Below are 15,653 nucleotides of genomic sequence, written 5' to 3' on the forward strand. Positions count from 1 at the left end.
TCGACCATGAGATTATTGATTTGCAGCTTGTCATGATGCCAACTACTACAGTCTTGTTGCAGAGAGAAAATCTTTTTGAGATGTTGCTATTGCTATAAATCCATGGGCCAAACAATGAATGGAGCCATACAATTTCCCAGAGCAGACTGGGTCCAGCTTGTACCACCCCTGAGGTGGCTCCAGAAAACAGGGAAGAACTGCACAGTACCTGGAAATGGAGATAAATGTACATGGGGCTGGCTGGGGAGGGTAAAGCCACGCCCATGGAGAAGGAGCTTAAGGGAACGCACCTGGAAAAGCTCCAGCCAGGATTCACACCTTTTTACTGCAAGGATAAACCTCAGATTTGACTTGACTTCAAGAGTAGCCAAAGACAATCCCAGGATGTAGAATCTATCTAGCAAGTTCTGGGTCGGCACTGGCTGGAGTATCCTCACAATGGGGCACCTGGAAAACCTTTGAAGGGACAAGACTTGGAAGCATTTTGATCAGATGTCAGAATCACCTCAGCTGACTACTTTCAACTCAAAGCAGCAGCGATGTGATGATAGTACAAGCCAACCCTCAAGACGACTGACGTCTGTGTTTATCTGGAGTTCAAACTGAGCATCGAACTGCATTACTGACCATGGCGCTGTCTGCCCTTTTTTTTGACCACCAACAGAAAAAACCATGTCACAAACCTAAAATCATCTTAAACTGGCATCTTGTACATGACAGAGTACAAGTAATCAAAATAATTTGATTTTCAGCAGACAAATCTGCATCAACTGTGTGAAACTCTCATGTCAACAAAGGCCAAACTTTGGACGAGGTGTTTTTGACACCTTGTTGAACCTACATGCAATAAAGAATCAGGGCTTTACTTATGGCACCAAGGTGTTCCCAAGAAACAGAAATCAAACATTATTTAATAAGAAATTATTTTCACGGTCTTTCACCAAGTAGATTTATTGTCTTATTTCTAAAATAATACTACTACTACTACTACTAATAATAAAAACGTGATTGAGGTCATTGGATTCGCACATTTAAACTAATGAAATCAGAACAAAAACACAGAGCTGCCTGCTCACGTCCATCCATTCTCTATCTAATTGCTGCAGCTGTGTTTAAAAGGTGCCCGCTGTCTGCCCTGAAGCTCTTCCACGGAGAGATGACAGTCCAGTCCGATCACGACTCTGATCACCTGTCACTTTAATGAACTTAGATTGGCTTGGACGTTTCTTCCTTATTTCATCCCAGTCTGCTTGCTTTCCCGCAGCGGTGGATTGCATTGATTTCGAGCAGTCAGCAGGTTGTTGTTTTTTTTTAGCAGATCTTTAGATTGCAGATGGCTTGCTGATGACCAATAGGTAATAGTAAATTCGGTTATAGTAATCTCTGGCTGACTGGGGGTGGACGCGCTTTGTTTCCCGCTCGCCTCGCGCGCACTTCCACTCCTCATCTCTCTCTAAACCTCCACGCACCATCAGTCGTGTCTCCCTCTCCCTCTTTTTTTTTTTCGTTCCGAGGCTTGTTCTAAGTTTCAGAAGAGACCGATATCTAGTGAGAGGTCGGGTTTACTGTGGGGGAGAGCACCTCATCTTCGTTGAAGGCGCTCTTTCTTTCTTCTCTCCCCCCACCCCACCCCACCCCACCCCGCACCTGAAGTCGGAAGAGCGGTTTCGCCCGGAGTGATGGGCTATTTTCTTTAAATGAGAAAGTCTGAGAAATGTCTCTTTCTGTGGAGGACAACGCCAGCTCCGCTGCCATAATGCACGGGCAAAAACAAGCGAGTGTTTCCGTCTTCATGACAACATCTGGAGCCGCCGGGACCCAAAGGTAGGGATTTTATCCTCCCGTCACAGTTTTCGAATCTCTTTCGCAATTAACGCGTGTAGAGAGGTGCGCTTTTATTTGATCGCGCGTGTCTTTATGTGAAGAAAGCGCGCTGCCTTTACGCGCAGTTTTGCCTTCTCATGTTCATCCCCAAGTAATTAATTTCATTAAGGGGCCATATCTGTCGCATTGCACTGGGTCCCTTGCGATGGAGGAGGATGTTGATGAAGAACTCACACAGTCCCCCCCCCCCACTTGCGGACTGCTGAAGCTAAAATCCTACTCTGTTTTTTTTTTCAGCGACTCAACTTCTGTCCTGTATTATCAGGATATGTCTTTTTAAGATCGAGTAGAGGTTGGAGTAAAAGCACTTGCTTGGACAAACAGTGTTAAAGGATTCATTTTTCCTTAATGAAGAAATCAAAGGGTGGAAAAGAAACAAAGACCGCTGTGGGGGTTTGTGTGTGTGTGTGTGTGTGTGTGTGTGTGTGTGTGTGTGTGTGTGTNTGTGTGTGTGTGTGTGTGTGTGTGTGTGTGTGTGTGTGTGTGTGTGTGTGTGTGTGTGTGTGTGTGTGTGTGTGTGTGTGTGTGTGTGTGAACGAGTACGTTATCTCCCCTTAAAGCATGTGCGTTTTATATGTTTTATACTCTAATTGAAAAAGTACAACTATTTTGTGGATCCATAAAGTGATATAATTCAAACGTTTATGTTTTAAGCAATTTTAGTCATTAGTGTTTTCAGCTAATAAACACAGTTTTTTTTTTGTTTCTGAGATTATTTGAATGTTCCATAAGATCAATAAAAATATTTTGTTGGAAAGGCTTTATGTTCATGTCTACACAGTCTTTGATGCTGTCCTCAAAGAAGGTAAGCCACCAAAAATCACTGCTTTGAAAAGCTGGCTGTTCCCAGATTGCTGCGTCAAAGCGTATTTGTGGAAAGCTTAGTGGAAGGAAAAAGTATGAAAAGTGTACAGAGCCTCTGTTTCAATAGCCACAGGTTTGAATTGTCCCATTACATACTGACGTGAATCCAATGGATAAACTGAGGAGGGGGCTGAAAATTGGGGTTATTACAGAGAAAGGTGTAAATTATTTTTAGAAATGCCATTTTTTACAAAATAAAATAATAAATGCAATTTTTTTTTCAAAAATCGATTCCTTGTTTTCTCTTATCTTTTGAGAGATGCCTGTTTCATTTTCTATAAGAAACAAACTTTTTGTCTGAATGAAAACATAATACCAAATCTACGTCTAACAGATGGTGCGAATAATTTAGATTTTATGTGACCACATTAAATGAAAGTTGAGTGGATGGGAAAAAATGCACAAATAAGAAGGATAACAGGCTTCAGAGGATTTCAGTTCGTGGGAGAAACTAACACTGTTGGCATGCACTGAGCACTACACATGACTAGTTCTCACTATTAATATTTAAGGACTGACATTGGTGAGATTTATCATTTTTGTCTCCAAATGGGAATCTTGTCCCCTGAGCGCCTGCAGTGATTTCTGTCCCCCGAATCTGAGTTGCATGAGTAAACAAGACAATAAGCGTTCAATCTATACCCATCCGTCCATCCAGCACTCAAAATAACCCAGTCTAAGCGCTGGCCTCTTGTCCTCCTCTCCTAAAGTCTGCGATCAATAGGCAATGAAGACAACTCAGACACACTCTGCCTCGCCGACAGCAAACAACAGAGAACAAACTATGCAGAAGTGCGACACCTTTCCCGCTGAATTATTCAAGCACCCACGACAGAGACGGCAGATTTACACATCAAGGAACACCTCGCGTCCTCTCACAGGTGTGTGAACATCATAAAGCACGGTGGCAAGAGTGCAACTGGGCACAGGGACTCCAGAGAGGGGGCTGTGGCTGTTCCGTGAAATGTATGAATAGTTTTATGTCCGTGAGCTCAGCAGATAGTCATGACCTCATCTGTGGCTGTTCGTGCGGAAATAGACATCCGATTAATCTGAAGTGGATTACATTTTATGCACAGTCTCCTTTGATGGTAATAGATCGTAAAAGGATCAGTCAACATGAGTTAAGCCCATTACTCGTATAATCATTTTGGTTTGTCCCCGGATCAATCTGTGGGTTTTCCTCTGCTGAGGCGGCGTGAAGGGATCACCAATGATGTGCCAATGCCGATGTTTCAGCATTTCAACCTTGTGCATCATCCCAATTTGTGGCCATAAATAAGTGCGTGTCGTCATCCTTCTTGTGCACATTCAATGCCACATACTGCTCCTAAAATGAAATTACATTTAGCGATGGAGCTGTTGTTGTGGTCCCCGGCAAGCAGCTCTCCACATGTGGCAGCGAAACTGTGGATGCGACGTACTAGTAAACACATTAGACAGATAAGGCGCATTGGTATTCTGCCGCCTCTCGCTGACGCTCGCCTCTAGGCCTTGTTGATAATACCCGCTTTCCGTTTCTCCAGGGTCAGAGGTTAGAGCGTGATTGGCAGCAGACTGAGAAAGGGAAGCAGGCTATGCTGACTTGGAGTCTAATTGTGTTGCGGCACTCGGATGTTGGCGCTGCCACGGTCCTAATCTTACCCTATTCACACCTTGTTGCTTACAGGCTGATCGCTAATCTTTGGACCCCTTTGCCGGACCCCTCTGGGCACCTCTGTCTCATGCAGTTGCACTGCAGCACCCAGGCCCTGCGCTAAGGCCATCTTAGTCATGCCGAATTGTTTTCCTTGCAACAACGGCTTCTCTGCCTCATTCGCTTTCAGCCGCACCTCCCAGCTCTTTATTCCTCGCCGCCTCTGCTGTCTGCCAATATGCCCAAATGCACTCAACCAGAGAATCACATATAATTGTGATCTCCCTCTCGATTCCCCCCCACCTCACCCTCTCCCTGCATCTATTTGTTGCTCCTTCTTTGCCCAAAAAAAACAACAAAAAAACGCACTAAACATCTCACATACAGATGTATAGTCACTCACAGCCACATGTTATCAATGTTTCCAAATGAAACATGCCTGCATATATAAATTAGAATTCTTTACCTCTATGACTTTCATGCTGTCTGATTGTAAGGTGTCCTACATTTTTCAGCCTGCACTAAAATAGCTTATTCACTCTTTAATTCCCATTTGGAGGGAAAGAAAAAGTGCCCAACTTGAACCACCAACACAGCCTCAACAAATTAAGTAGCATGGCAAAACCATAAAGATTCCTGCGTGCGTCCCAGAGTAATGACATGAAAGTAGTCCACTGTCAGCTTAAAGCATTTATTTGGAGTATTAGTCTTACAGATATTATAGCGGCAAAGTATGAAGCAGAACACTTTTTCCTGTTACTTGCATGACAACCGCATCGTCTTGCTCTCAAAACCGAGTCAGAGCGACTCGGCTTATTTGCTTTTAAAGTTTAAGCAGACGCACCAAATCAGGATTGTTTGTTGTCCCCACTAAGCATGGACTGTATATTAGAAACTAGGATTTTATGGGATTGCATATAAATATTAAATCGAAAGCATACATTACACAGTTCATTAGGAAAATAAAACAAATTCTTCATAGTGCTGCTGAAAGGGCACAGCATATTAATTATTGCAGTTGTAATTTTGTGTACGACATTTATGTAATGTTTTGAGTTATATACATAGACTAATGCAAAAATCTAGCATATGTACACATTAAATGTAGTAGTTTAAAAAGTGCTTATTGTGCACTGTGGGTGTCTGGGTATTTACTGGCTGGTTAATTATTTGGACGGTCTGCTCAGGTAGCCAACCTGCAGGTGGCTGCTTGCCAGACTTGCTGCTCAAAGCTAGTCAAGTGTTGTTTTAATACAGTAAAAATGAGAAAAATAATACATATGATGGTGAAGCTTCTTTGGTTCTCACTGAACCAAATTAGTTTTTCAAGACCGGATATTATGGCATGCAAGGCAAACTTCGTTTGCCAAGTTGCCTAACAGTGGCAACTTGAAGCCTTGTTAACCAAAACTGATGCTTTAAATACATTCAATCATCACTGGAAACATTCTGATGATTTCTTCTGCAAGAAAATAAATTAACTGGGAATAGTCAAGGCAAACACCTTTGGGAATTAATTTCAGTGTCTATGTCAGAGCAAAGAAAAAATGCAATGTCTTTTTTTAAAACACTGTTCCTAAGAGTATTATATTTACACCAAACCTTCCCGACCTGGCCGACCACTCACCAAATGCTTCTGAAACATTCTGCCTATTTCCTCCAAAACTAAATGTACCGAAGATCAGGCACTTGTCTTACACAGCACAAAGGGAAAATGTCTGCCACGATAGGCCCTGCATCAACCCCCAAACCCAAGAAAAAATAGGGTTGATAACTGAAAACCTTTAAAATCCTGTGTTATGACTTTAAATCCGTGCCAACAGTTTGTTTCTCTTATAAAATGTAAACGGTGTGGTAATTTTAGCAGAAGCTGATTTTATTTACAGTGTTGCAGACATGTTATGGTGTTATGGTAATCAGAGCAGTTGCTTTATTCTAATACGGAGGTGATTTACAGCTGCTAATAAAATGCACTTTAACTGAAGTATTTAGCAAACACAATGTACAAAAATAACACAATATAAACAAAAAAAACTCAATCTAAAGGATACAATGGACAGCAATGGCCTACAGTATCAATAATTTATATGTCGGGATGCACACACCACAACGTGGTCTATGTTTAGGCCAAGGAGACCCATATGCTTACATAAATATTGCATCAAGAGCATAAAGTAATGTAAACACCTGCTCATCCACTGAACAATGTGCTATTAGTTTCATTCTTAAAATTTAAGATTCACTTGCACATATGAGCCCTGGGGCCACGCATGGTCTAACCAAAATCGTATTCTCAGCACATTGAGGCACAGGAAGACCAGCAGGGAGGAACACTGAAAACATTGTTAGCTGTCCAGTGCTTCTAGAGTTTTAGGATGTCTGGGAGTCTGGGGGATGTTGATTTATTAATGTGTTTTTGGAAAAGAGAAGAGAGGGAGGAAAAAAATCTACCTTTGAAGAAAAATGGGGAAGCAAAGAGAGGAATTTGTAGCGTATAACAAGTCATTAAAGCAAAGAAGGCAAGGAGGCCACAAACCTCAGTGTTTTTAATTGGAACTTAATGTGATAGATCAACACAATGCAGCGTGTAATTGCTGTAAAATGAAAAGGATACAAAGTTGTTTTTTGTCTACAAATAATTAGCTACAACATGGAGTGTGCATTTGTATTGAAACCGCACGGGTCAACACCTTCAGAACTGTATCTGCATGGCTGGCTGACCAGGGCGTATCCTGTTTTCCGCCCAATGACCGGCGGAGATAGGAACCGGCCACCTTGTGACCCTGCATGGTTAAGTGGGTGTAGACAATGAATGGATGGATGTTACTGCTCAAGAAAAACAATAGATGGAGTAAACTAAATAGTTCTGGTGAGATGTGAAGCATCCTGTATGTGGCTGGCAGTGAAGAGGTTGAGGACACACTCCTTTTGTTCCAGAGGAGGTTCAAACTACAAAACCTTGTACATTCTGCTTTATCCTTTCACCTTGTCAAGTATTTACTGATTAATAAACCCATTTAATGAGTTTACGGCTAGATTTAGTTCTAAAACTAAGTTTCTATATATGGTGAGATTGTTATGTTACTCGCACTTTTACAGATTGGTCAGAGTCCGCCTGCAAACAACATCTGCGATGCTGTAAGAGGTTTTCTGCTGTATTTGTTTTTCTTATTTTATGGTGCACAATGGGAGTTGCTGGAAACCTTGTACGTTTGTTAGAGTATAGGAAGTGATCGTATTTCTTTGAATCAAAAAACGGGGGAGCAAAAACAAAAGTTTGCACACCAACATTAAAATATGGGAGCGGTTGCTTCTCTTGCATAGATTTCCAGGCATTTATGAGCATCAACCCATAGTTGTCTTGATAATGTGCTTGGAAAAACCATTACAGAAGGATGTAACGCTACAAGAACAACTTGGTGGTCCAGACCAGTGACTCTGTACCAATATTTACATATATATATATATATATATATATATGCTATTTTTAAGGCTTAGGATTATTGTGTGTTTTTTTATGTCTAATGTATATATATTTTTCTATGACAAATGACTGAGTTGCCTTTCTTTAGAGTATCAGAGAAACTGGTAATGCTCATAAATTGCAAAATACATATTGAACTTGAATGCAGCACACATAATTGATTAGAAAACTTCATCAAAGAACAGTTCGTACGAACAGACTTTCAATGTCAGTTTGAAATTGTGCAGAGATAGGACACATTTACATAATCATTTTTTGCAATTCATTTATGGAAAACATATTGAAATGCAGTGACAGAGATGAAAGAGACGGTTCTGACTTAAAGAGACTATGGAAAATAGAGAAAATTATGCGAGTGAATCTGCTACTTTTTTATTCACTATAAATAACCTATAAATCAAGATAACTACACAAGCTGTTAATCACTGAGCCCTCCATTGTATTTATCTCATCAACTGAAGGCCTTTTCCTGTTGTTCCTAGTCTTGTTGTTTTCTGCATTACCTTTAAAACATTTGGTAATTCAGCCATATATGACTGGTATCAGGAATCAAGGTGAATAATCTATGTCTGGAAATCTCATGCAACCTAGAAATTATTCAGAGCAAGGTCAAGGGGTGAGAAGAAAACCTGGGATTGTGGGAAAACGAGTAGGATGAAAAAAAAAATTACATTTGAGCCTGGATGCTTTTGGATGCCTTTCCAGAGCAGGTGCATAGTGCTACAGATGGAAGATGGCTAGTGAGCACTTCTGAGTCAATCCAGCACATTTTTTTTTCTTCTTTCCTGTGCTCTGAAAAACATGCTGACTGGCATAAGGCTCACACTTACGCATGACATTAAAAGTTTTATTTTTAGGGTTATTCACGTCTACTATATATTTAAGGGGAACCGCTGCAATATTTTCTCCAAATAGCTATCGCAATTATATTTTGATAAACTGAGAAATATATCAAAAAGAAATAAATCGAGTGCCAGACATTTAGAGAAAAATTAATAAACAATGAAAATGAGTACCTTCGCCAATCTCAAACCAATTATAAACTTATGTTCTAAAGATGTCATACTTGTTTAAGCAGAACTATCAGACACTGATTAGGAGAAATGGGAATAATAGCTTCCCTGTGAGCAAAAGCTATGTAGGAGGCATCCACTGACACATCAGACGGTGATACTGATTGCACATTTGACAATAATAATCTGATCTGCTCACAAAAACTACATACACAGTGGAAAAGAGCGATATAAAAAACCTTTTCTCGATTAGTTGAGATTCTTCCCTTTTTTTGGATACACTTACATAAAATTGAGCTCAACCAATTGCCTTCAGAAGACACCTGGTGTGTTATTAAAGCACACCTTTGTGTAATTCAACCTGAGCATTAAAACAATTGTTCTAAGAACAAACGTCATGAAGGCTAAGGAATGCACCAGACAAGCCCGGTAAATAGTTGTGGAGACGTTGAAAGCTCTCCAAAGGACACATTCCCCTCAGGTAAAACATAGTGTGGCAACATCATGATGCTTTTCTTTGCATTCTAGTTCATAGAAAGATAAGTAGAGATGAAATACAAAACGGTCCTAAAGGAAAACTGTTGGAGGAGGTAAAGGCCTGGAGATTGACCTTCAAGCAGAATGGCAACCATAAACATACAGCCAGAGCCACAATATTTTATTTATTTTTTCCTTAGATCAAAGTGTGGTCATGTGTTAGACCAACCCAGGCAAAGCCAGACCTAAATCCAATTTTGACTTGTAGCAAGACCTGAAAATTGACGTGTCATTCTGTCTGGCTGTGCCTGAGCTATTTCGGCAAAAGTGTTGGTGTCTTTATGTGCAAAGCCTGCAGAGAAACACCCCAAAAGACTTGTAGATGTACGAAGGCACTTGATGGCAGTGGATTTAATTTATACTCATTAAAGGAAAAGGAAGTAAATACAATATATAGGCCACACCTTCAGGTTTTCATTTGTGAAAGAAAAAAAAACAGAAAAAAAATATCTTTTTCACTTTCAATTATACCTGTCGCATAAAATTCAAGTGAAACACACTAGCATTTGTGGCTGTAACGGACTGAAATATGGAAATGCTCACTGGATATGAAGACCTTTGTAGTTCGCCATATTACTGATGTTTCTGCTCTTTCGCCTGTGAATGTTTTCTAATGTGACTTGAGCGAGGATGCAAATTAGGCCTAATGGATTCATCTGCGCCATCCAGTTCTCGACAAGCAGAAGGCTGTAAAAGTTGCTGCTGCTGCTGCTGATGCTGAGAGAGCCCCGGCTGTTAACTTTGATCTGATGCGAGCATGTGTTGGAGTAAATGTTACCTGCCAGTAGATGTCAAATAAAATTCTGCTGAAGGTAAAAGCTCTCATCTCTGTCTGTGTTTGTTGCCTCTACAGATCTCAGAGTGCTTAATGCCATTAATGTCTACCGGCATTAACACCCACCACTAAGGAGCCTGTTCCTCCCTACAACTCTTCTGTCTCTGTCCGGCTGCCGAGAACGTTCGTTCTCTCGCATTTTGATCCCACTTCCAATGGAGAACCTCAGCGAACTGCAGAACCCATTGCTGGACAAAAACAGTAAGCACATGGTCAATGGTTACGGAGGAGAATTCCCCAATAACCAATACCAAGAAAACATTATTAACTACTTTGCTGGAGGAGGAGGTGGAGGAGGCCCAGGTGGAGGTGAGGGCGGTGAAGGAGGAGGAAAGGTAAATAATGGGAATGTAGTCAGTGGAGGAAGTTACAGCACCAATGGGAAGGTGAAGTCGCAGCAGTTTCTGGACGCCACCTCTCTGCATCTGGCGGTGGAGGCTTTCTACAGGCCTAACTTCATCTTGTACAAGGAGGACAGCGGAAGCATCAAGGCTAAGGAATACAAAAGCGAGTGCTGTGAGACCACCTTTACCGAGAAGAAGGCAAAAGAGGTGTCCAGCACCGCGGGAGGGGACACGCCCAGCGCAGAGGACCCTCAGTCCAAGTTGCTCGACGACGGCGAGCATGTCAAGATTCAGACCGTTTCTTACGAGGTAGAGGAGGAGGAATATGTGGAGTATGAGGTAAGAGCAGATCGAAGGCGGCGTGATTTTGTCAAAAATATTCAAACGCACTCCTACTAACCGCTGTAATGTGTCAGCTTATCCGCATCTGAAAAAAGCTGTGCATGTAAAGCAATTAATTCATTTTGCTCCTTGCTTCTGTCCCATCATATCCGACGTTTCCATATATGCTGACGATCTAAGAAATGCATTTTACCGGGGTCTAAAAGTGAAGAACTGAAGGAAAGTTTGAGGAAAATCCTGCAAGCTGATATTTGGATCTGCTGAATGTGACATACTCTGACTTACTTTCTGATTAATTCATCTAATCAATATTTGACCTCTTGGGGGCACGTATAGGTTTTGTTCACACTTAAACCAAAAGTGGCTCAAATCCAACTATTTTGCTCGAATGATCCTTTGCTTAGCCTGAACCGTACAAATCAGATTTATTTTTCAAATTAGACCACTGGCCGCCATGATGAATGGTTGTGAACTGCAGATGCTGCTGATGTGTTCTGAAGCCCACTCAGTCTAGATGTTCGCATTTTACGTCACTTAAATATGACGCTACATGAAATGCAGACAAAGACGGAGTAAGAGTGGCAGACTAGATGAAAGTCATTGTTTTGTTGGTTCAAATCAGATTTATCTTTTTTTTGATACTCACATGCCAGCTTGTGTTGCATCCATATTTACTCCAACATGCTGAGTGTGACGCCACATATCCATAAACTGTTCTTATCTAAGGTGCATTGACTTTGCTGAACTGCTTCAAAGTTATCCTCAGAGATATTTTTACAAAGCATTGCTTTTAAATTTTTTTTTAAATGTCCATTTTTGGGTCCAATCATTTTCAGTTCAGGATAGCATTCGGTTAGATCTAATCTTACACCGAACTTTGACCCACGAATTCAAGCCACACACCCATAAACAGACTCCTAAGTGAAATGCTTAAACTTGTGTTTCTGTATATAACAACTTAGCAAAGCACCTGTCTTAAACAGGATCTTTGGTCACTTTCTTTTGCTTAGTCAAAGTTTGTTTCAGTCTCTTGTTGACTCCTTGAAAATATCGTAGACAATAAAGATACTCACTCACTGAAATGGCATTTTAGCTCTTTCTAATAAATTATTGGCTGAAAGCTTGACATAAAGCAGATCAACAGAAGCGTGTTACATCTTTCTGACTTTGAGATGCAGTTTTTTTTGTTTGTTTGTTTTTTTTGTCCTGCACTTAGAGTCCTTTTTAAGCACTCACCACACAGCATCCAGCCATGGTCAGGTACATGTCAGGACAGAAAATGAGAGAAAACGCTTGTATTTCTGTGGCGCACGTGCTTTTATATTCAGGTTTTTTGTGAGACTGACATTTTACCGAGAGTAAATCTCTTTTGATGCACTGACCTCGCAGTCAGTTCCCAATATTGGTAACTCAATCGCTAGATATTATGAAATCACAGGGCTTCCTTGAACAGAAATATTGGGTACTTGGCACAAAATTAGCTGCAGCATTTTCACACTCCACCAGCACAACCAATTGCAAAAAAAATACTCAAAAGGATTTAACGAACCCGACAAGCAGAAAAGGGAGTTGGGAGCCGATTGGTGTCCTGTGGTGGACACTGCACACAGGTGGCTACTGGATAATTAAGACAAACATCAGGCAAATTTACCATGTAGACATGAAATAGTCTCTGGGGAAAGAAAGCACTCTTCAACTGGCTTTGATATATAGACGCAAATGAGGAAATAATTTCTTGATTTTGGAATTTCCTCCACTTCTCCAATTTCTTTGAAACTCGTGAATTTAGATGTAAACGTCACGTTTGATCTGTGGAATCTCATTGACATTGTTTTATTGCCGTTATTCTTTTCGCACACATTCTCTTTGAGGCGCATCAACAGGCTACTTTGAGATGTAAAGAGTGAAGTAAACATTGGGAGTCATTACGTAGAAGCCCAGCAGGAAACAAATGACACTTCCAAGTTGTTTCTAGCTCTCCTGCCCACAGTCTGACAACATCAAAGATCTGAGATTAGAAAGCCTGTCTGCTGACATGCACTGTGGTTGAGATTTAGCAAAAAATGTTTTGATAACACTTTATTTGAAGGGCGGTGAATAAGACTGACATGACACTGTCATAAACACATGTCATGAACATGAATAAGCCTTCATGAATATTTATGACTGTTGTCATAAAGCGTCATTCGGTTAATTATGACACTTTCATACAAAGTTGACATTATTCAAAATGTTGTTATGACAACTTGACATTAACCAAGAAATCATTACTGATATAAATTTGTTATAAAAGTATTATTGATTGCACTTTAAAAATTAGGTAACTTTATGTTATTAAAGGTAAAGTATAAACAGTAATGATTTCTTGGTTAATGTCAAGCTGTCATAACAAAGACATTTTGAATAATGTCAACTTCGTATTAAAAGTGTCATAATTTACCGAATGACACTTTATGACAACAGTCATAAATACTCATGAAGGCTTATTCATGTTCATGACAGATGTTATGTCATGTTTAAGACAATGTCATGACAGTCTAATTCACCCCCCTTCAAATAAAGTGTTACCAATGTTTTCGCCATGAATCTATATTCTCAACTTCATATTTGCAGACAGTTTCCTCCCAGGAATTCATTCGCCATTTCAATATTCCCCTTGATTCTTTTTGTATTTTTTTATTTTGTTTTTTGTTGATTTTTCTGAAGGCATCGTACAAGAAACATTGTTCTGCCTGGTGAATGGCCATGTTATCAGTTTGATTAAATCTTTATTGTAGACATTTTGCCTTCTCCTTCTGGCAGTTGGAGTAAATTTAATGTTTGTCCTTGTGGAGAAAGGCTTCCGTTTTAGGATATTAAAATAGGTGAATGAATACCTTTCTCTTTTTGCCAGGTGTCTCAGCCACTTCTTGCTGTAACCAAGGTCTATATGTTTTTAATATTTTTGCTTTACTCATCGTGTAAATGATGAGTTTGTCTGAGGCACTTAATGGGCCTCAACATTGAAATTATTAGCCTATCATTACACATAATTGCAGCTTATAAACCATGTACAGTTGAAACCTGATATATATGTAAACAAAATAAAAAGATATATTTTAGATATAGAAAGATTGTGCACACAGCTTTGAAGGTGCATGACTCTGATGTTTAGCCATGCAGAGAGCCATGTGCATTATGGCTAAACTGAAACTGGGTCATTAACAGGTCAATGATTTCAAACAGAACAGCTACGACTGGAAAAACAAAAGGCATTCACACAAAGTCAAACTTCAGACTTCAACATTATTGAAATTCTGTGTAGAGACCTGTGCAGAATCGAATGCCTGCAAACTCAATTAATCATGAGGTATGCTTGGTCATTGACACACACACAGCTTTTTTCAATTTGTCCATATGCACAATACACAAAACCCTAGAACTGAATGAGAGTCTCGTTAAGAGTTGCACTGTAAACTAACATTGGTGAACACACCACTTTATAACTAGAAATCTGATTTGAAGTCTTGCTTTGTCTTATCTGTAACTAACAGCTGTTGTTTTCAGTTTATCACAAAAAAATAAATAGCTAAAAGAATTAAAGGGAAACAGGCTCTAGTGAAATTAAGTCTTCTTCAATTTTACTATCAAAAGACAGAGACTAAAGTAAATGAAATCAAAGTGCCTAAATAAATTAGCAAAAGTCCAGAGGGAGAATCGGTAAAGGGGAAAAGGAATATTGTTTTAATAATATATCATGATAAACTTCTGTTGATGTTGGAATTGATTATTTCCAAACTTCACAATACCTTTTTATTCAAACATTTCATCATGACCTCTTTTTGAGACAGTAAAAGAACTACAGAAATAAAGTTTATAAATGATGAATAAATTCAAAATATATACAAATATACATATGTACTAAAATTAGCATGTTTAAGCGTTAAGATGTTAAACTTTTGTAAAAAAAATTGTGTAAATATTTTATTTATTGGCTTTTTGAAGAATATAACTCAGTTTTGTTTACAGGTGAATTTTCAGATTTTGTTTGGATATTTTTCTAATTTCTTTTTTTATTTAACTTTAATATTTGTCAACTAGTCTTTATAGACTAGTATATATATTTATATTTATCTATTTTTTTTACTAGCCCTATTCGGTTGAATACTTGATAACAGGAACACTTGGAGACTTTCCTGAAATTTTTCAGAGCAAAGCTATTTTTTAAGATGTATGGCCATTGTTTCACACTTCTTGAAGAGCATTACCAGTACAATTATTTTTTTGTCTTCAGAATTCAGCAAACCTAGGGCTTCAAGGTCTCCATGCCAGACTACCAAGGTAATATTACCTGCTTCTTTTCATCAGCCTGTGCTTTAACAAATGTACAATAAGCACAGGAGGTCAGCCAAATGAACCGCCATCTGTCTCCATCACGCTGTAGCCTCAGTGTGCATTGGCAGGTGAGAGCATGAGGACATTTGGCCAACTATGCATGGAAAAAAAAAAGAAAAAGAAAAAAACGCTTCTTTGTTTAGCGCCTGCTTCTCTGAAGCAAGGACGTGGCATTTACTTGGTTAGATTCCTTATAGGATTGTTATTTCTGTGGGTCATTGAAAGGAGATCACACAAAAGATGTGTACTGCCAAAACATGTTGCAGTGGATTCTGAAATGCTGTCAGTGTTGCAGTGGCATTGTTGCACAGTGGGTAAATAACTGCTTTAGTACATTAGC

The 15,653-nt window shown here is 39.6% G+C and overlaps 1 protein-coding gene across 1 annotated transcript in view; it reads left to right on the forward strand.

The window, feature by feature from the left end:
* Positions 1-1,167: 1,167 nt before the first annotated feature.
* syndig1l (synapse differentiation inducing 1-like) overlaps positions 1,168-15,653 on the forward strand; it is a 38,258-nt gene continuing 23,772 nt past the window's right edge. The window contains exons 1-2 of the mRNA XM_008398404.2: positions 1,168-1,824; positions 10,272-10,936. Of these exons, the coding sequence (XP_008396626.1) occupies positions 10,409-10,936 (528 nt within the window). The 5' untranslated portion in view covers positions 1,168-1,824; positions 10,272-10,408. The remainder of the gene's footprint in view (positions 1,825-10,271; positions 10,937-15,653) is intronic.

The sequence above is a fragment of the Poecilia reticulata genome, linkage group LG21, assembly GCF_000633615.1.
Source record: "Poecilia reticulata strain Guanapo linkage group LG21, Guppy_female_1.0+MT, whole genome shotgun sequence".
Lineage (NCBI taxonomy): Eukaryota > Metazoa > Chordata > Actinopteri > Cyprinodontiformes > Poeciliidae > Poecilia > Poecilia reticulata.